Source organism: Synchytrium microbalum (assembly GCF_006535985.1).
Source record: "Synchytrium microbalum strain JEL517 chromosome Unknown SmJEL517_scf0008, whole genome shotgun sequence".
Classification (NCBI taxonomy): domain Eukaryota; kingdom Fungi; phylum Chytridiomycota; class Chytridiomycetes; order Synchytriales; family Synchytriaceae; genus Synchytrium; species Synchytrium microbalum.
This window is the reverse complement of record NW_022158357.1, coordinates 50499-70844: the sequence shown is the minus strand read 5'-3', so window position 1 is coordinate 70844 and position 20346 is coordinate 50499. Positions and strand designations below refer to the sequence as shown.

Genomic DNA, 20346 nt, shown 5'->3' with positions numbered 1-20346 from the left:
ATTAACAGCTGGCGAATTGAGAACTGTAAAGGGAAAAAAAAAGATGTTAGATTGGCAGTAGGGGCTTTGCAGGGTGTTACAACCTACTATCAAGACAGCGAAACTTTGTAGAGACGTGTAGAATCACGTTAAGATTTGCTTGTCTTTCACTCTTTCCACTTCCGAGACTTGACCTTACTTACAACTGAACTGCTGCGAAAATTGTTCATCGTGCTTTGTCCCTCGAGGAGTCAACGACCAACTCAGAGGGCGATCACAGGATGGATGCCGAGGACCACGATATGCCCAAAAGGTCGGAATTTGCATATTTAATACTTTACTACTCACCCTTCTCCTCCTTTTCTTACTCACTCTTACTGAATATAGGAACGGCAAACGAAATCGTGAAGGCGATGAGGACCAGCACAAGGATGATGGACTGCAATGGATGCGGGGCCGCTCAGGTAGCCCGCTTTACAGGCGTCCGTGGGTTAACATCCCTTTATCCAAACCTCTAGGTATGTCTGCCATCAAACCATCCAAATCTTGCTTTAATCTTGTCCCCCAAACCCTCAATAGGTAGAACACTTGGCTTCTCTCTCTTGACATACAATCTGCTTTCTCCAACTCATGCTGCAAACCATTCATACTTGTACTCGACACCCACTTACAAATACGGCCCAGAGGTCCTCGATTGGAGATCCAGAGCTCCAAAGATATTCGCCGAACTGCAATGTATGCTATGCAATACCGTCTGTTTGCTTGTCTTTGTCACGTTGACTGTATTTCCTTTGCATGGTTATCCTCGTGTTCACCTCTCGTTAACCTCGTTGAATGTATTCCTTTTGCAATTGTCTTGTTAACCTCAACCTTTTATTCTAGACTATGACGCCGATATCGTCTGTTTGCAAGAAGTTGATGCTCAATACTGGCATACACTCTTTGAACCAAAAATGAGACAAATGGGCTACCACGGTATTTACAAGAAAAGAACCGGAGGCAAGCCTGACGGCGCTGCTCTATTCTACAAGACTCACAAGTACGTGCAATTCTCTGGTTATTCGCTTTCACATATATTTAATTTCGTCGCTTTACTGGTAGATTTGCCATTCTGGCATCAAAGGCTATTGAGTACGTAGATCAAGCTGATGGAACTGACAGAGACAATGTTGGCTTGGTAGGCCTCCTTCAAGCCAGAGATGTGGATGGGCCTTGTGTTTGCATTGCTACCACGCACTTGTTGTTTAATCCAAGACGTGGTATGATCAAACTGGCTCAGATACAATGTCTGGCTGAAGCTGCTGCTGAACTCGCAAACATTGGTGAACAACTGGGTATGAAGATTCCGATAGGTATGTATCACACAGAAGGTTACAGTCGAAGGACAGACAAGGCCAATAGCTAACCGATGTCGCAATTCCATTCCTAGTGATTACTGGTGACATGAACTTTACTCCCGGAAGTCTCATTTATGAATATTTGGTCAGAGGTACATACGACGTACTCAGAATTATCCAGAAATCGCGTTAAACACTCTCCTTCAACCGGAAATAGGGTCGGCTCATGTATCATGGCGAGTTGATGAGTACTTGTCTGGTCAACAGAGGGCTCAGCCCAACTCACGAGAATGGAATGAAGGCTTTGATTCCATGTTCTCGTCACAGTCACCTGCCACCCATCAACTGCCACTCCGACTCAAATCTGCTCTACGCCCGCATCATCACGTAGAAACACGTTATCAGTATGTGTCTACGTGCCATGATCTCGACAATCAACTGGTGGACTTTATCTTTTATGGATCAAGGAGAAGATCGTCACAGGAAGATGAAGAAGAAATTCAAGAGGAACTAATAGATGTTTCCCTACAGTGTACAGGCTATCTGGAACCTCCGACTATAAAAGACCATCTGCGACTTCCGAATCAAGAACTACCTAGTGATCATGTGCTGTTGCTCGTCGGTTTTGAGTTCGATGGATTGAACCCAGCTTCAAACTGAGTCCATTGGGTACGTACGCAAAGTTTTGTAGTTGAGGCTGCTTACCTGTATTATAGCTATATATTCGCACACACGTGATAAATACAAACACTTCCATAAGTATAAGTATATATTAGTTTTTCTCAACCAGTCTGTAGTCCTTCATGTCATAGAAGATGAACTTTCCTCCGTCGGAAACTAGAAGGCGAATGCGAATCAATACTTGTCTCGCGCTCTCCGTAAACGACAATTACCTCTAGGGCCGACTTCCTTGACTTCAATGCGTTTTTTGAAAAGAGGTGCGTCTAGTACCATTGAATGATACTCACCTATACAACATTGAGCGTGAGATGGACAGCCAGCTGTCTCCAAATTGCAAAAGCTTTTACCGTTTTCACCACATGAATCCAATTTTTCATCCTTTACCAACTTGTCAAAGAATTCCTTATTCAGCCTTTTGCCAGCTAATTCCATTCCGTATTCGAGAGACATTTGCGTCAGGGAACAGCAAGTAATGACTATATCGAATTGAAAGGGGAGAAGTAGGTCTATCACTTCCTTTCTCGGCAAGAAATATAGGGGTCGTAAAAGTTCCACAGGTGTGCCCTCAACTACACGGTCAAGGAAGCTTGAGCACACATCTAGTATGTCTCCTGTGAAAATCCCTTGAATTCCTTCAGAACTGAGGTTCATGATTGACGTTCGATAGCTTTCCATGAAGGGTGCCTATGAATGCAGAGTTCAATTTAGAAAGATGAACGTACCCAAACGGGTTATTATCAGATACCTTGATATGTATGAATCTGTGCTCTATCTCCAGAGCTTTGGCTTGTAGAATTATCAGATCTCTCGGATGAGCTAGGAATGGCGCCTAGATGGGGTTGGTTAGGTTGGTTCAACGTATTGGGTATTGGGTGTTGTGTATTGGTCCAAAGTCAGTGGGTGACGCACATCCCCGTGGAAGGTAACCAGCATGGCGACATCATGGCCTTGTTGTTTAGCTAATAACAGAGTCAGGATGTAAGAGGAGAGCTGCCATAGGTCAAACCCGGTGAGTTCAACAGGTATAAACCACGCGAACAAGCACCCAGATGCACTAACCAAGGTGGAGCGCCAAAGTACAGTCTTTTCCACCCTTCAGTAGAACAATTTGAGATTAATTTAGGGTCTGGTCGCTTTAACGAAAAGAAATTCCAGATTTTGAGATCCGATGACGATTTTGTGCATCGCATCCCCACTATCACGTTCGAGACCAAAATAGAGCTCAAATTGTAGTTCAACAGCCTACAAATACGTACCGAGAAGCTTACTGCCACCTTTTTGGCTGTTTGAGGCATTTGTGAAACTTGCTTTCGTCACAAAACTTTCCAACCCCTGCTGTGCGAAGAGAACCTATAAACCAAGCACCCGGAAGGTTGGTTAGCTACATACAGGTATCAAATAGGTGCTGTGCAATTGAAATTCCATCATGGTCTAACCTGATTACGTCTCAATAGATAGAAAGCCCGAAACTTTTTAAACTTTACAGACGATCAACACTTTTTCGAAGGAAGCCCACCGCCCTAGCCTATAGAGGACCAATTTATAGACCCCTACACCACTCAACAGCTCCGGACTATCGATATGCTGCAAAAGAGGCCATCAACATTGCCAAAAGTACCATCAAAGCTTAGGCATGAAGTTTCAATCTTTGAAACATTCCCCGCCGACGCTGGTTTCGAGGAAATAATATGGGCTCCGGCATCTATATCTCACTTGAACGATGATGAATGGCCCCCCGCAAACCAAAACTGGAAGGTCACTTCCGAATTGGAATCCGTCGATATCAAAACCACCACCACACAGGAAGAGAGCCACACTGGACTGCCGTTAGAGAGGAATAATGGATTGCCGGCAGACAAGGCTGATAAAGTCGATAAAATAGATGAAGCTGTTGCTCTAAGTCCACCAGCATCGCCGGAGGGGGAGAAAAAACAACTGTAGATATGCTGCCACCACGCTGTTTCAACTTAGAAGTTTATATTGTGGCCTCGTATTGTGAAAGTTCAGACATGTATTTATGAATTGCTGATACTCTCAATAGCTAATTAGAATAGAATTATAGACCCACTGAATTTTGGGGTACTTCAATGTTCTTTCGAGTTTTATCCGTTTTCATCAGCATCAATGTGCAGCTAACAAGAGAGTGTCTCTCGCAAACACTCGCAAGCTTGGGTTTGTTCGTGTGATTGGGTCAATTCCTACCGACATCATTTCTGCTCTACGAGAGACCGACAGAGAAAATCTTCTGATTTTCAGATGCCCATAAATCGGCCGTCACGTAGTATTTCTGCGCTGGACGCGTCTCCTGCCGAAACCGTTCACCGCAAGAATGACCTTGAACGAAAACTGGAGAAAAACGCAGATGGCAGTAAACCTGGTCTAATGAACTCATGGCAAAAATGCCATGTTGTACTCAAGGGATTTAATTTGATCCATTTTCAGAACCGTGATGCTGTAAGTTGTGTACTATAGTGGAATTTTACATTTGCGGCAACTCACCATTTTCTTCACCTTCATATCATCCGCCGTGAAAAGTACGAAGCCGGAAAAGCAGCTGTGTTATCTTTACCTATTGCCAATGCTACCGTTGAAGAAGTGCTACAATATAAAGATAAGCCAGTGAATATGTTTCGATTGACAATACAGGTAAAGTCGCAAGGACGAGTAGTAGAACGATGAGGCTGCAAAGGAACTATGTTTTAACAAGGTTTTCCAATTAAGGATGGTGCTACCTACCTTTACACGTGTCGTGATAGAGAAGACATGACAGCATGGCAATTGACGATTGACGGAGTTTCGCAGATCGCAGGAATCGCACACATTCGTGCTTTAGAGAGCTCTCTGGCTGAGATTAAAGCGGCAGCGAAGCAAGCAACGGTCTCTACTGCCAATAATGCTATGAAGTTCGTGGAGAAGATACAATCGCTACAGCTGCAACTCGAGAAGGCAAAGTTTTTGGCTAATTCTCGACAGAGTACGAGTGAAGTGTGGATTTAAATAATCTATTTGAATTCTAACTGTCTTGTTCTTGTTAGACAAATCTGAGGATTATAACTGGGACGCAGAGCCATCAGTGGAAACAACTAGATCCTCGATTGTTTCAAGAAAAATCGCAGACGTCAAATTAGGTTCATTGCAAGGTCACTTGTCTCGATCTTCTGGAGAAGTAAATATTGGTGGGGTGGATAGTGCCACCATTAGACGTCAGAAAGAAGAACGTCAAGCTAGGTCAAATGAACCATCTACTCTGGGTGAAAGAGTTTGGTCTATGGACACTACGACAACGGCCAATATGTCTCAATCAACGTCTGCATTGAATGCCAAAGAAACAATCATATCCTCTCTGTCTGCAAAAGAAGGCATTCCATCAATTGCCCCAATCCCTTTAAAGGAGACAGTGTCGACTGTTGAAAAGACAGCAGACACTATTGGAAGACGGGGTGTAGCTCCTGTCTCTGCATCGTCTCCTGCACTAGCAACTGATTCATCAACCGCTCCTGCCAAAGCTGACGACGGAGAAGCACGACGAGCTCTCGCCGAAGCTATGGCAGCCGTGCAGAGGAAAATGGCTGTCTCAAGCGCTAAATTGAACAAAACGAATTCTGGAACCATAGTTGATGGTTCGAATACGGCTAGACCTTCTGTTGCTCAAACATTTTCGTCACAAGATATTATTACAAGATCAAGGGGAACCAGTCTTTCGAATGGCATCAGGCCAAATATTCGAGATGATACATCTTCTGGTACCATACAAAGGACATCTCACGTGAAGGGGATGGATACTCGGCCAGAAGCAGAAACACCAGCACCAATTGAAACCCCAGTTGCACCCATTCCACCTCCATTACTTCCTAAACCTAGTCGATCTACACGAGAACTCACTGCACTTGCTGGATCTGAAAATGATTCATGTACCGCACCTGTTTCAACAACAGCACCCATACCTCCACCTACTCTTCCAAAGCTTGCTTCTGGTTTGGGCGGTGTATCGTCTGAATCGCTCAAGAGATCGCCTTCGTTTCCTGCTCAGTCGTCACAGAATAGCTCATCTGGTCATGACTCGTTACTCAGATCAAAAACCATGACTAGCTCCTCGTCCTTTGGCTCTCTGTCGCGTATGAACGGTGCAGTCAGAAATTCGCCATCATCTTCATCAATCAACAATCAAGCTAATAGTGACTCGACGATGCTACCACCGCCTCCACCACCACCACTGATGCCACCAGGATTGAGTTCGAATACTCGATCGTCTGTTTCAGGCCCTCCACCACCACCTCCTCCAATGCCATCATTGATATATTCTTCTGTTTCTACTATTGGTCGTCAATCTGTTGGAGCCTCTCCACCACCTCCACCTCCTCCGCCACCACCAGCATCAAGTGGTCCGTTCAATTTGGCCAATGCTTTGCAACAAAAGGTGAGAGTAGTTTTCTTTAGAAAATATTGAATTTGAGTTTTTTTGACTTACAAAGCATTTTAGGTTGCCCAGAGATCAGCTACGCCAGATCAAGGTCCAACAGCTCCCAAAAATCCTCCAGGAACTCTCAGAGGCTCACCAGCACCAGCGTCCTTCAATGGAAACTTCCAAAATTCCACGAGTATGGAATTTGCTTCCGCGCCGCCACCACCACCGCCTCCCCCTCCACCAGCATCAGGTGGATTGTTCAATCTGGCCAGTGCCTTACAGCAAAAGGTGAGTGTGTGTCTTCTAGAAACATTGAACTGAGATTTGTTTTCACTTACAACGCTATTTTCTACACTCTAGGTCGCTCAGCGTTCCGAAGCAGCAGCTGTTCAAGGTCCGCCGACGCCACCAAAGCCTCCTGGAACTCTAAGAGGCTCACCATCAACAGCTTCACTGAGTGGAAACATCAATAATTCGACCAGTATGGAGTTTGCTTCAGCGCCGCCACCACCGCCTCCCCCACCACCACCACCAGCATCAGGTGGATCTTTTAGTTTGGCTAGTGAGCTTCAACAAAAGGTGAAGGAATTATGAAAGCTCAATCATTTTTATTATTCTGTCAAGGTTTTTCTGATTCCAAGTTTGTTTTCTAGGCCTTACAAAGGTCGAAAGTAGCAAATGCGACCGCTGCAATGATAGATCCATCTTCTTCAGTGGCCAAAATGTCGCCTTCAACTACTATGTCAATCAAAAAATCTCCTTCAATTACAATGTCATCGAGTAACATCGATCAATCTCAAATACCCGTGCCCCCTCCACTGCCCCCTTGGTCTCCTTCATCAACACTAGCACCAATACTACCCAATGTGGCGAGTAGTATCACCGTAAGGATGAGCAAGTCACCCTCCACCAATAAGATGAACAAATCACCGTCGATGCAAACAATCAGTAGTGATGCTCCTCCTCCTCCCCCTATGCCACCATCTCCAGGCAATGGAGCTTTTAATTTGGCTGGTGCCATTCAACAAAAAGTGAGTATTTTGGAGTCCTTCTATCTTAGACAATCTAACAGCTCCTTTTCTGTGACTTCTTAAGGCTGCACAACGTTCTCGAGCTGGCACATGGGAAGCCCCTGCTTCTCCAGTGCTCATAAGCAACCCGTCGTCTAATAAGATTACAAAGTCGTCATCTAGACAATCCCTCGCTAATGATGCTCCTCCTCCTCCCCCTATGCCACCATCTGCAGGCAATGGAGCTTTTAATTTGGCTGGTGCCATTCAACAAAAAGTGTGTACCCTACCTTTTAGTCTTTTTTCTCTATTCCAAAAATCCAACGACTGCTTTTTTTTTCATTCTGAAGGCTGCACAGCGTTCTCGAGCTGGCACATTGGAAGCCCCTGCTGCTCCAGTGCTTACAGGCAACCCGTCGTCTAATAAGATTACAAAGTCGCCATCTAGACAATCCGTCGCTAATGATGCTCCTCCTCCTCCCCCTATGCCACCATCTGCAGGCAATGGAGCTTTTAATTTGGCTGGTGCCATTCAACAAAAAGTGTGTACCGTACTTTTGAGTTTTTGTTCTCTATTTCAAAAATCTAACGACTATCGTTGCATTCTTAAGGCTGCACAACGTTCGCGAGCTGGCACGTTGGAAGCCACTGCCGATCCAGTGCTCATAAGCAACACGATGTCTAATAAGATCACAAAGTCACCATCTCGACAATCCGTCGCTAATGATGCTCCTCCTCCTCCTCCAATGCCACCAGTGATGAATCCAGTTACTCGTCCGTCTGTTGCAGGCCCTCCACCACCACCACCACCACCAACCATGCCATCGATAGGTTCGGTTGGCGGCCCGCCACCGCCGCCTCCTCTTCCGCCGTCGTTCGTAACAGGCCAAATACCAGTTGCTCCTAAAGCAGAAAGGCCAGTTCCATCATCTTCTTCATCAGGAGGAGACGATCTGAATGCAGCATTGAAAGCAGCACTTCTGAAAAGAGCAGGAAATAACGGTAGTAATAACAGTCAAAAGCCGTCTGAACCACGACCAAACATGACCCAGAGAGCAGCTCCAAGTAGCAACGCTGGTGAGGACTTTGCATCACAGCTAAAAGCTCGACTAGCAGCACGAAACCAACAAGCCTCGATAGCGTCAAACGAGAAAACAGAACCACCACTCCCAAAAGCGCCAACGTTTGCTAAAAATCTCAATCCTAGCAATACTGTCAAAGGTAACCCTATTGTCAGCTTACCGGCTGCACCTATGCTTCCTTCAGGTACCATTCGCGGAGTCAAACCCGATCTTCCACCAGCACCAGTACTTCCTCCCGGAGTTGCTGCAAAAGGAACGGTCAGAACCAAACCAAATTTGCCTCCAGCACCCACACTTCCAGCGCCACCGCTACGCGGTAGACCTTAATATGTATGTAACCAGTAATATTGCCAAGGCAAAATATACAAATCAGCAAAACACCCAGCAGCTAAAGGGGAACATGAAAGGATACCTTATGAAGAGTCTTATTTCGTGTGCAGAGTCGTGGTAACATATGTAACAAGGCGAGGATAGTACATCACTTCAGATCAAGTTTGGACACCTAGAATGCGTTGGATGCAATCCCAATTCCAAATGCAGGGTGGAACAGACAAGCCACGATCAGATTCACACTGAAAGACATTGTTAGTGCAGTGACAAGTTTGAATTTGAGGCCGCGTTGGTCCAGTATAGCAGGGAATTCCGTCCTTCTGCATGTTTTAGAAGACGACTGCATTAGATGCGAATGCAGATCCAAAACTTTGCAGAAGAAAAAATGAAGCTGCATCCAGCAACATGATAATGCGAATTGAAGAGAGTGCAGCATAGTGTGTCTGCATTCGAGAGCGTAAACAGTGTGTGGTGTCTTACGATTCGAAAGCACTTTCCGTCGTAGCAGCCTATGGTAATTAGTATGTAGTCAGCATGCATTCAACATGATAAAATTAGTGCAATCCAACCAAACAAGCTCTGTCTACCCGGTGCAGGTGTCCCAACGACAAAGAATGCCAGAATGAGTGCCAGAATCAGTGGAGATAGATGCATGTTTTCAAATTGAATTTGTCTTTGGATTTATATCAGTATTTGTAGAGCTGTGGTTGATGGTGGCTGAGGAAAAGTGTGGACGAGCGCCAAAGGTATGTGTTGTGAGGTCGTGAGAAATGTTAGTCTGCGAACACGTAGACAGAGGTACAAGAAGGGAAGGAATGGAAGATACATAATTTAAAACGGCGAATGAGCGACGAAACTGGTCAGCTCCCTGTGATTTCTTCCAACTCAACAACTTTTGCTTTCGACTTTTCGCTTTCAACAGACCACACACAGGGAGCAACCGTTGCAAAGGCAGTCCCAGAGAGCAGACAGCCAGCGATGGCGGCGACTGCTATAGCCCAAAGTCCAAGTAATGATATAGCTAGAGACGTAGACAGCATTTCCAACTCCAGCACGGATTCACAACATCAACTTACTACTCCTGGAGGTTCTGTCAGAGGAAGGATCTCCACTCAGAACGATCTTCATACAGCAAGAGATCGCAGCAAAGACTGGAATGCTGCCATGAATAGGAGGAAGAACGCCAGAGCAAGAATCTCACAAGCTGGTGGTATAGGGGCGTTTATTCCAAACTTTAATAACAGCTCCCAGCTCTCTATTGACGCAATTGCTACTGCTGATGGTCCTACTGACGCCGATGGTGTCCGTGCCGTAGATGATACTCAGCCAGCAGACACCACAAACGGCAACGACAATGTTGACACAGCTTCGCTACCCAGGCCCCCAGTCCGCCGAATGAAGTCAAATGCAAGCCATAGACACTCTCAGATAGGCCTCATTGCCTCCGCTTGGGACAAGGATCTCGCTGGAATGGTCATGGCTGAAGCTTCCAAACAGAAAGATGACGATCAAGAACGGCAACAACGTCCTACTTCCATGGCCGGGTCTATAGAAGGAACATCTTCTAGAGAACGTAGTAAATCGAGAGATAGAACCATCCTCACTGAAAAAGGTATCCGGTGCTATGTGCCGCAACTTTGACAAACCATACTCACAACATATTGCTGATAGAACGAAGGCGGTCTTCTATGACACTTCCTCTTGGAACAAAGCAAGTTCAGCCTCTACAAGGAGGAGAACAGGAAGATGATGCAACGAAAAGTAAAAGAGCCTCGCGATTGCATCGTCGCTCAAGATCTCTGAAAAGGCAATCCACGCTAGACCTGCAAGACAGAGCCTCGCAACTAGCACACGTCGCTGCTGGATTCGATGATGGTCTGAGAGAAATATCATTAGAAGGTGTCTACACGAGGGAAGGATTAGATGATGATGCATCGAAAAAGATGGTAGATAGGTCACGAGATTTGAATGAAAAACATAGAAGTCGGTCGTCTATGGATCTCAAGGGATCCTTCCTGAACGGAAAGCCTAGCGTCGCTACATTTGCTACAATCATCACATCTCTAGTTACCAGTGTCACGGCAGCCGTAACAGGACCATCAACACCAACATCGCCTACTCTGACTGCACGAGATCTCGAAGACTTTGAAGACGAGAAGATGCCATCTACACCCGAAAGAAGTAGGCCCATGTCGTTACCTGCAGTGCCGATAACACCTATACCCAACCAATTACCAACGACTTTTAACGAAAGGAAGACAGATTCAGCAATTGATATGCCAGCACCACTTGTTAATATTAGTGCAGCCCCAATACCACCGCAGAAGTCCAATTTCGTTAAGCCAGCTTTGCCAGCACGAAAGACGTCACAAAGCAATCTCAAACAATCTACGACTGCATCAGCTACAATAAATCCATTACCATCATTACCTGTCACGCCCATAATCGCATCAACTACAAAAGAAGAACCAATAAATCAACCTCTTATAATACCCAATACAGCATCCGAGACTCCAACTCCACCGAGAAAGGATAATCAAGTGCCGACAACATCGAATAGCACGACGCCTGATCAGCAGCCTGGTGTGCCCGAATGGACTCCTATATCTAGACCGATATTGAAGAGGGTTGCTTCGCAAGCCTCACAAATCACAATGGACGATATACCTTCTTTGCATAACTCTACCCTGCCAAGAGGCAAATTGAGGCCAACACCTTTATCCACCATTACAACGGCAGAGCCAGCCGCTGATGCTGCAGATCTCACCCGAAAGCCAAGTACGGAAAGTAGAAGATCCATAGATTTTACATCGGCATTTGGTGTAAGCTTGCGAAAGGCTCGCAAATCTCGAGATGAAGCCCGTGCTGCCCCAGGGCAAGGCGATATAAACGACATTGATAAAGCATCCGTAGCCAGTGGACAATCTAGAAGATTAAGTATCGGGGGTTTGTTTGGAGGTATAGGCAATAGTCCATCACAGCCAACATCGTCGTCCAGACCAAAACCTGGAAAGGAGTTGCCAATCAATCCAATGACACCAACAGCACCATCATCAACAATATCTTCATTGGCTTCTGCATCCTATGGCTTCTTGAATTCAATAAACTCGAGAGCCAAGGCAACACCCAACGAAAACTCCTCCCTGCCTCCTCAACGTGCAACTCACGTTCCAGCTACAATATCTAGCACTCCATCTATAAATAGTAGTATATCGTCGATAGCATCAATACCGCAGCCATCATCGCCACCACCTCGACAGACTGCAGTACCAGGAAAGTTGTCTTCTATAGGGGGTTGGTCCACATCGGGTACATTATCGTCACCAGAATCGCCTTTAGCAGACGAAAGGGCATTACCTGGAAAAAACTTGCCAGATGCTCCAAAACCGTCTGTGTTGTCCCCTTCAGCTCCGAGAAAGTCCTTGGATCAATTAGCTGGGTTTGGAGGCTTGTTCTCAATGTTTGATCGGAAGCCCGAGGCACCTGCTCCTATTGTGAGAGGTGCTCCGCCCAGACGATCAAATAGAGCTCAAGAGTATGCGTTTGACGTTGCTCAAATAAGTAGCAGTACCGATCAAAACGTTATACCAACACCACCCGCTTCGAATGGTACTTCACCACCCATCAGTCCCGCCGGATCGGTACGTGGTAGTGGTCTAGTGGGACGTAATGCCAGAATTATACCGATGCCTCTAGGATATACAGAACAGGCCCTCAAAGAGAATGCCAAGACCCTGGCCATGCCTACGCTGGCTCTCCAGTACCTCCGACACCTTGTATCACTAGTAAATGCAGATGCAGATGAAAGTGGTATGATATTCACAGATGCCCTAGACATTGCTTCAAGGTTGTCTGAGACACAATCCGGAGAAGCTCAATACTTGCTCGGGACTCTGTATGCCAAGATGGGTAATTTCCCCAAGGCAGTCGATAATTACGGATCAGCTGTACGTAACAAGTACCCTCTCGCTGCTTGGGAATTAGGATGTTGTTTAGAGGTGAGTTTGCTGTCACAAGCACTTTGATGATATTCATGTAGTAAGCTTTCTTTCTTGCAACTAGACCGGAGAAGGAATGAAGAAGTCTGATCCTGCTCGAGCCTCACGTATGTACAAGACAGCTGCTGCTGCTGGACATAAGCAAGCCGAAGCTCGTTTAGGCAGGGCATTGTGGAGAGGCGAGTTGACCCTAGAACAGGATGAAAAGGAAGGTGTTCGACTACTCAAAGCAGCTGCTGAAGGAGGAGCAGACGGAGAAGCTGCTGCGTTGTATGACCTATCATGGGTTTTTCAAAAAGGTTCTAAGCCTGCCGGTGTTGAAAAGGATGAAAATATGGCATTGAGTTATCTGTCGAAAGCTGCTTCGCTCAATTATGCAGCAGCTTGCGATAAAATGGGGTTCGCACTTGTCAATGGTAGTCTTGGCTTACAAAAAGATACAAAGGGTAAGTCATGTTGTTGGACTCACACTCCTGCCAACTCGTTACTCAGATTCTCGGTTTCCCAAACAAAATAGAAGCTATTGGGTGGTATGAAAAGGCTGCTGCTCAAGGATATAATGATTCCATTGTTGCACTAGCTGCCTTAAGAAAACTGTAAGTTCGTCGCTTGAGATTTGTTTTGGGTTTTTGACTTTAACTAACATGGAAATATCAGTAGTGACGTCAAGCCATGAGATACTTTGAATTATATTTTCCTCAAAATAATTTGCTGCCGTAACGTAATAATAATTGATCGTCGACCTCACCCAATTAAACAGACTTTTCGACTTGTTATGGCTTCTACAAATTAGGGTGTTGCTCCAAACGTTCACTTGGCACCTTCCATGACTCCCTCTTCATAATAGGAAACTTTTTTCCTCCAAGAACCGTACCCCAAATCTTGATGTCCTTTAGTCTCTCAATGTCCACCTTGAACAAACGAATGGAAATGAGTGTGCAGATCTCCTTGGGATGACAAATCGAACGATTACTGTGTACCTCATATGGATCCTCTTCCAAAATGACAAAATCAGCGAATTTGTCTGCCTCTATCGAGCCGACTTTGTGGTCCATTCGCAGCACGTACGCCGCGTCTATGGTAACGGTTCTGAGTGCTCGATGCAATGAAACACGTTCTTCTATACCCAAAACAGCCCCCGAGGCACCTCTGCGAGTCACTAAGATGTGCAAGGAGGTTTCACCATTCGGAACATGTTGATTTTTGAGAGTAATAGTAGATGTCTTTGCCGCTTACCTGCCGTGTAGCAAGCCATAAGAGGTTCTGGTGGCGCAATGGGAAGGTCACTGTGACATGCAACCACTATGCCATTGGTTTCCAGTAGCTTGTGTCTTGTTTGCAGATTTGCCCTAGCACACAGAATGAGATCAGCAAAACAAGCACATTTGTAAAGAAACCAACCACCAAAAGTACCGGTCCGTGCCAAGATATGGTACATGCGATTCTGAATACAGTGGGATGTAATACCCATTGACGGACGCGATAGCGCCTAGAGCCTTCATACGTCTTGCTTGATGCGGCTGGACCATCCCGAGATGCTCAAAGGTGAAGCGATGGTCCATGCGTGGATTCTTTTCTTGTAAGTCGGCCAAGGAGTCCAAGACTGAATCTTGTGATGCGATTCCGTTTGAGTGAACGTGTATGTCGAATCCTTTGGCCCAGAAGCGTCTCATCTTTTCAGTGAATTTTGGTCCTGGAGCGTTGTTCCAGACTCCTTCGTGAGCATCGATGTAGCTGTTGGCGTGCGAAAACTGTGTTATCGGATGTTGGTGTTTGAGTGGAGGAGTTAGAACGCTCACCAGCAAGGTTGCATTTGCATTGTGAGAGCGACGAATGCATCGTCTAAAGAAAAGTTGGTGCGTGTGTAAGGAACTATCACCAAAGCAATGAAATCACAAAAGTGCACCTGAAAAGAATTTGACGGCCTTGAGAAAGTGGAACTTCTCGGTTGATTGAGCAAATTTATCCATTACTGATTACAATCGGTGAGAATCATAGCATACCAATTGCTAACGCCAAGCACTTACAAAACCCGACATCGTTCTCCCGTTGTCTACTTGTGACTGCTTCTCCGTTGGGCACAATTCCTACTCTTAGAGGGCAATTTGGATCGTTGAAAACTGTCATGTATTGTTGAAATTCCCGCTCGAAATTCGAAGCTCCAAAGTTGAGTTCTCCCTAAATTAATGTCGGTGAGATTCATTCATTGGCACTAAAGCAGAAATGCGAAACTTCGACCAGTGTATGCACTTACGATGGTCGTGATGCCTCCCTGATGGTTGAGATCAATCACCAACCTCATCTTCCTCATTGCTGACTGAGGGTCTGAGAATGTCGTTGTGATTGCCTTGCTGTGATACAAGCAAAACACATGTTAAGTAAGAATGGTGCTAGAGAATGTATAAATTTTAACATGATACTTGCCCTATTCCTATACTGTGAGCGTCGTTTCCAATGTACTTTCCAGTTGGGTTGCCATTACCATCCTTTTGAATTTGAGGCCTCAGTTTTGCAATTTCCTTCGTAATGTTGCGTTTCTTTAATGCGACAGAGTTGTTCCAGACCAGGTGTAAAGTCGAACTAGGTTTTGTTGTGGTCAAAGATCAAGGTATATGTTTACAACTGCAAGCTGGAATGTTTTACTCACTCCCAAAGTACAATCTCTCTTGTGGACGATAAGGCATCCAATTCAGCAAGGGAGAGTTCTCCATATGTAATCAAGTCGTAACCCCAACTAAAGAGCAGATCGTTTGGTGGTAGGGATGCTTCGACACGTTTTAACTCTGAAAGGTAATCCGCTTTGGTCAAGAAGGCTGGAGTATCTGGTCCCCACGGATTCTTCATGACTCGAGATGTTATTGGATACGAAGTCAGGCAATTGCCAGCCATTTGTGGGTGCTGGTGAGGATCTACGAAGCCTGGCATGATGACTGTAGCAGAAAAGAAGTAGGTTTAGACGTGGTGGTTTGTCCCTGGAAGGTAGTAATAGGGTGTACTTGTAATTACCATGGTTTTCAAAAGTAGTATCGATGACAGTTGGCCATACAGAGCTCCATGGCTCTAAATCCTTCAGTGTTCTTCCAACAGACAAGATGATTCCGTCTCTCACAAGCACACAGGTTCCAGTTGGCCACCCGTCATCCATCGTGATGACTCGCTAGTATCGTGATGGCTTTTCAGAATCATGCTTGATTTGTACAGACTTGGGTATTGCTTACTTTAGCAACAAAGATTGTCAGGGGTTGAGATCGTACAGCAGCAGGGGGCTAATGAATGATGATTGTAAATTGTTAGCAGATTCCATTTGACAATTCAACTAGACAGTGTTAATAGCAGCAGCCTTTTGTGGAAATGGAGGAAATGGACACAAAATCAACAACAAGAGTAAAGGATGGAATGCTAATTGTGCGCAAGTTATGTAGATAGCTTACAGGCGGGAATGGAGGCGTCATGTCTGTCCAGAGCGTACGCTTATAGTAGATGGCCTTGTTTCTGCGTCTAAAGTCGACTTGTGGTTTGTGTTGCACTGCGAGCTACTAAGAAGAAGGAGAGTATTGTTAGAGGAGATGTACTAGGTAGTAGGTGATCTTGCTACGTACTGGACCAGAATGAACTTTCTGACTAGGAATGGCTCATTTCTGCATGATGGAAATCAAGTTTTCCGGTTTATAAGTTACAACACTCCCAACTTGCATTTTAACCAGGATGGGTATGTACAGCTACTCATTCACACATCCAATTCCTATTCTTACCTCATTCCCGTGTTAGATCCCTACCAATACCCTACGAACAAGACGATACCTTACTCTCCATTCAACAAATCAACGGCAAGGTGGCAAGAACCTACGTCCTCTCAGTGCAGTCGGCCACCAATGCGGACTATCCATATCAACGTCACATCATCGTAAATGGATCCAATCCAACAACAAATCTACCAAATCTGGTCTTTAACGAACCAGCTCTCGTAGCTCTGGACTCGGCCTTGGCAATCGCACGTAACCGCAACGTTCGACTCATCTTGCCGATAATTGACAATTGGGAATACTGGGGTGGCGTAGCTTCCTTCTCGGCTCTCTTCAACCAACCTCGAGACTCCTTCTACACAAACTCGACTATAATTAGTGCATTTACAGGTTTAATTGGAACATTAGCAAACCGTACAAATACTTTAAATGGTTTGAAATATTCTGCCGACCCTTCTCTCATATGGGAAACGGGCAACGAGCTACAAACGGCAAACAATGGACAGATACCTTCATCGTGGACGCTGACTGTCGCTAGATATATAAAAAGTGTGGCTCCAAGATCCATAGTCATTGACGGATCGTACGGCATTAATGGCTGGCCAAATGAAGTACTAGCAGATTCGTCAGTGGATGTTTTGTCCAATCATTACTATGCCACAGCACCAACCACATCCGAGATCGCAATATTGGCCATACTTTTGCTCGTAATACTAATAACCGCTATATGGGTGTCCTATTTGAGCTACTTAAAGTGGGGTTGCTGTCTTTGCTTACGACGAAAAGGTCGTCGTCGGAATTCTAGTCAACTGAGCTTCAACACACGCAGCAATGACAATAGCCAGACAATCCTCAACCATAATCAAGGCGGAAATGATACCCCAGGAACAACTGTAACACGCAAGGGCCCTTCTCGTATTTATTTCGGTATATTGTCCGTCTGTCTGTTGGGCGCAACCATTGGATTTATAGTATTGGGCTATCAAGTTCTAAATAATCATCTCTTGAACCCAACATATTCCAGTCGATTCCAATCCGACGTATCAAATGTAGTCAGCAACAATAACAAGCCGTTAATCGTCGGCGAGTTTGGTTTAGCACCTATTGCAACGTATACCCAACTACTCGATGCTGTAGTAAACAGTCAAGCAACAGGAGCGCTGATTTGGAGTTTGAGGTCTCATCATAAGGATGGTGGATTTTGTGAGCTTCAATCTTTTGTAGTATTGTCTATCTCGCTCTGACTGGATATTTATTGTCTAGATACGCACTCTGAAACAAATGGCTATGCTGCTTATCATCATCCAGGTCTTCCAGCCGATCCTTCGAATGGCTTTCCAGCTGGTAACCGTTATCATTTTTTGTCTATGAATGCTCAACTGAGCCTAACGACGATTCCGATTATAGACGATCCAACTGTACCTCCTCTGATTCGGTCTTACGCGGCAAAGATATCGGGTATATCTCTGCAGCCTATCGTGCCACCTCCTGCTAACTTGTTGAGCACAGCAAACGGATCGCTAATGTGGCGAGGATCGGCTGGTGCATCTTCGTATGAAATACAGGCCAGTGACAATGGTGGAACAACCTTTACACTCTTGGCTACGAGCGTGACAGACAATAAGCCGGGAGGAAGCGTCTTGTATACAGACAAGAATTATACCTCGTCACGAAAATATCGAATATACGCATTCGGTGATGGAGGCACGTCCAACGTGTCGAACGTTTTGTAAAACCAAAGTGGATATCGTTTTACTTATTTGCAGCTTATTTGATTAATACCCTCAGTCGCCTAGTTATCAGTCGCCTCATTACTTGTAATAAATATAGACAACTACATAGACTCTAGATAGAGCAGGCCGTCAAATGCTCATTAGACAGTGTCGGAATATCAAGCCATGTTATAATCTTTTCAATTGTTGTTTGCAACGAATCCCCTTTAGTACTGCTGATGTTTCGAAAGTTTCAGCAACAAAACGCAAACGAGTCAAGAAGGTTGGCAATCCCGAGCTTTACCCCTTTTGATTTTATTTATGCATATTAATTGCCTGAATTTCATACCTATAGGTCAAATCGGACGCCACAGATGTAACAATCCCGTCTAAAACGTCAACATCAAAACCCTCGTCGCCCAATCTAGATCCTTTGCAAGCGACAAGAGAAAAGCTGCTGTGCGTGACTATTCATTAATTGGTTGATAGTTTTATTACTGATCCAATTCTTTTATTCTAGTAAGGAGCCCGCTGCTGACCTGCGAGCAAGACTGGGATCTGTTGGACTTGCAACCCAGGGCAGTAAATCAAGTATGATAGATGCATTCCTGTCTCATGTACTGGAGCAGAGCAACAAGTCATTCCCTGCTACAGTGATTGCAATAGATTTGGGCTACCTCAATGTTGGAATAGCACATATATCAATTGGACGTCGAGTGAAGGGCAAACCAACCGTACTTGATTTAAAGCACTGGAATCTGGTCAAGCCAGATCTGCCACCTGCTTATGATACCTTCAAGTATGCACTGGGGGCTATAGATATCGTGCAGAGACATCTACTTGAAGCAGACCGGCCCACATCGTATGTTATCGAACGGCAACAGTGGCGACCAGGCACTGCTATGGCACATACTCTGCAACGAGTGAGAGCTATGGAGGCTATGATCTTTGCCATTCTCGTTGATAGAGCTAGTGTGAATGATATTACTGTAGATGGTATTCACGCGCGTAGTATGACTGGGCATTTTGAGCTGCAAGCTGAAAAGTCTGAACGTAAAAAGACGCAGGCTGTGAGTCTAGTTAGGAGTTGGATGTCTGAGGGTATAAACCGTGAGACCGTCACGATGAAGTTTCGGGACGAACATATTCAGACGTGGGAGTCGAATGCAAAGAAGGATGATTTGGCTGATGCATTGCTCATGGGTATAGCATACATCGAACGTCTTCTCCTTGTCGAAAAATACCGCTCGGAACTGTAGAGCAATAAACAAGGCGTTGAATATGTTTTCTCGCCGTAATTCTGCCTTTTCGCTTTTCTCAAATCACTCTCTCAACATTCCAAGACAGGCGGAATCTGTCACACTATACGCGCATCCCAAGGAGGACGCAGTACGGGCGCGTTATTCAAACGTAAATTCACATTCGCAATTGGACGAGACCATGTATTTTCGCTCATACATTCGCCAGCTTTCAGACCTGTCGCAAGTGTACACGCGTGGTTGGAGAACTCAGTCAGTTGAACAAGAGAACCAATCTTCCGTTCCTCTAGCTTCTGATTTTCATTCCCTAATTGCATTGGTTGATGGTTGATAAAACAAAACCGTGTTACTAGTAGCTAGCTTTATCGAGGTTAAAAGCAACAGCAATTAAGACTTTTATAGCTCCCACAATCGTGTAAGATAATAAGATTAGATATTAAGATTATTCAACAGCTTTCGGGCCACCAAAGCAGCATCATCGAGAAATGTCAACAACCGAACAACAACAGTTCAAGGAACTACCGGAAGCGAATGAAAAAACTGGGTTCATCTATGATGACGATTGCCTGACTCTTTACGAGGTCTACATGAATGAATTATGCTCTTCCGAAACGCTTCTGACTCACATTTCGCATGTTATAGGACAGGATTGTAGTCAAATGGTAACAGTTTGGAGCTTAAGGCTCATCGTTTTAAATTTGAATACTTTTGATTCTGTTCATATTTGACTTCAAACTTTCTTTCAGGTTCTATTTTCCAATCGGCACCAGCAAGACCATCAAGTTCGCAGATGTAACATCTGCAAAAACG

At 45.1% G+C, this 20346-nt stretch overlaps 5 protein-coding genes across 5 annotated transcripts; 3 read left to right on the top strand and 2 right to left on the bottom strand.

Annotated features, from left to right (window-relative positions):
• Positions 1-260: 260 nt before the first annotated feature.
• SmJEL517_g02046 (uncharacterized protein) lies at positions 261-1976 on the top strand (the record flags this gene model as incomplete). Its single annotated transcript, XM_031167974.1, has 7 exons — positions 261-292; positions 367-497; positions 559-714; positions 862-1018; positions 1081-1331; positions 1409-1468; positions 1534-1976. The coding sequence occupies 7 exons, from the start codon at positions 261-263 to the stop codon at positions 1974-1976; spliced, it is 1230 nt and encodes a 409-aa protein (XP_031026030.1).
• A 112-nt stretch (positions 1977-2088) lies between these two features.
• On the bottom strand, positions 2089-2930 carry SmJEL517_g02045 (uncharacterized protein; the record flags this gene model as incomplete). Its single annotated transcript, XM_031167973.1, has 5 exons — positions 2089-2153; positions 2210-2284; positions 2345-2681; positions 2743-2826; positions 2907-2930. 5 exons carry the CDS (start codon positions 2928-2930, stop codon positions 2089-2091), a joined length of 585 nt encoding a protein of 194 aa, XP_031026027.1.
• Positions 2931-8982: 6052 nt separating this feature from the next.
• SmJEL517_g02044 (uncharacterized protein) lies at positions 8983-9364 on the bottom strand (the record flags this gene model as incomplete). Its single annotated transcript, XM_031167972.1, has 2 exons — positions 8983-9144; positions 9305-9364. The coding sequence occupies 2 exons, from the start codon at positions 9362-9364 to the stop codon at positions 8983-8985; spliced, it is 222 nt and encodes a 73-aa protein (XP_031026028.1).
• A 438-nt stretch (positions 9365-9802) lies between these two features.
• On the top strand, positions 9803-13422 carry SmJEL517_g02043 (uncharacterized protein; the record flags this gene model as incomplete). The annotated part of the gene is made up of 4 exons (XM_031167971.1): positions 9803-10436; positions 10496-12822; positions 12887-13268; positions 13340-13422. The coding sequence occupies 4 exons, from the start codon at positions 9803-9805 to the stop codon at positions 13420-13422; spliced, it is 3426 nt and encodes a 1141-aa protein (XP_031026033.1).
• Positions 13423-16430: 3008 nt separating this feature from the next.
• SmJEL517_g02042 (uncharacterized protein) lies at positions 16431-19536 on the top strand (the record flags this gene model as incomplete). The annotated part of the gene is made up of 7 exons (XM_031167970.1): positions 16431-16531; positions 16591-17768; positions 17829-17909; positions 17973-18294; positions 18509-18560; positions 18633-18736; positions 18798-19536. The coding sequence occupies 7 exons, from the start codon at positions 16431-16433 to the stop codon at positions 19534-19536; spliced, it is 2577 nt and encodes an 858-aa protein (XP_031026034.1).
• Positions 19537-20346: the final 810 nt, after the last annotated feature.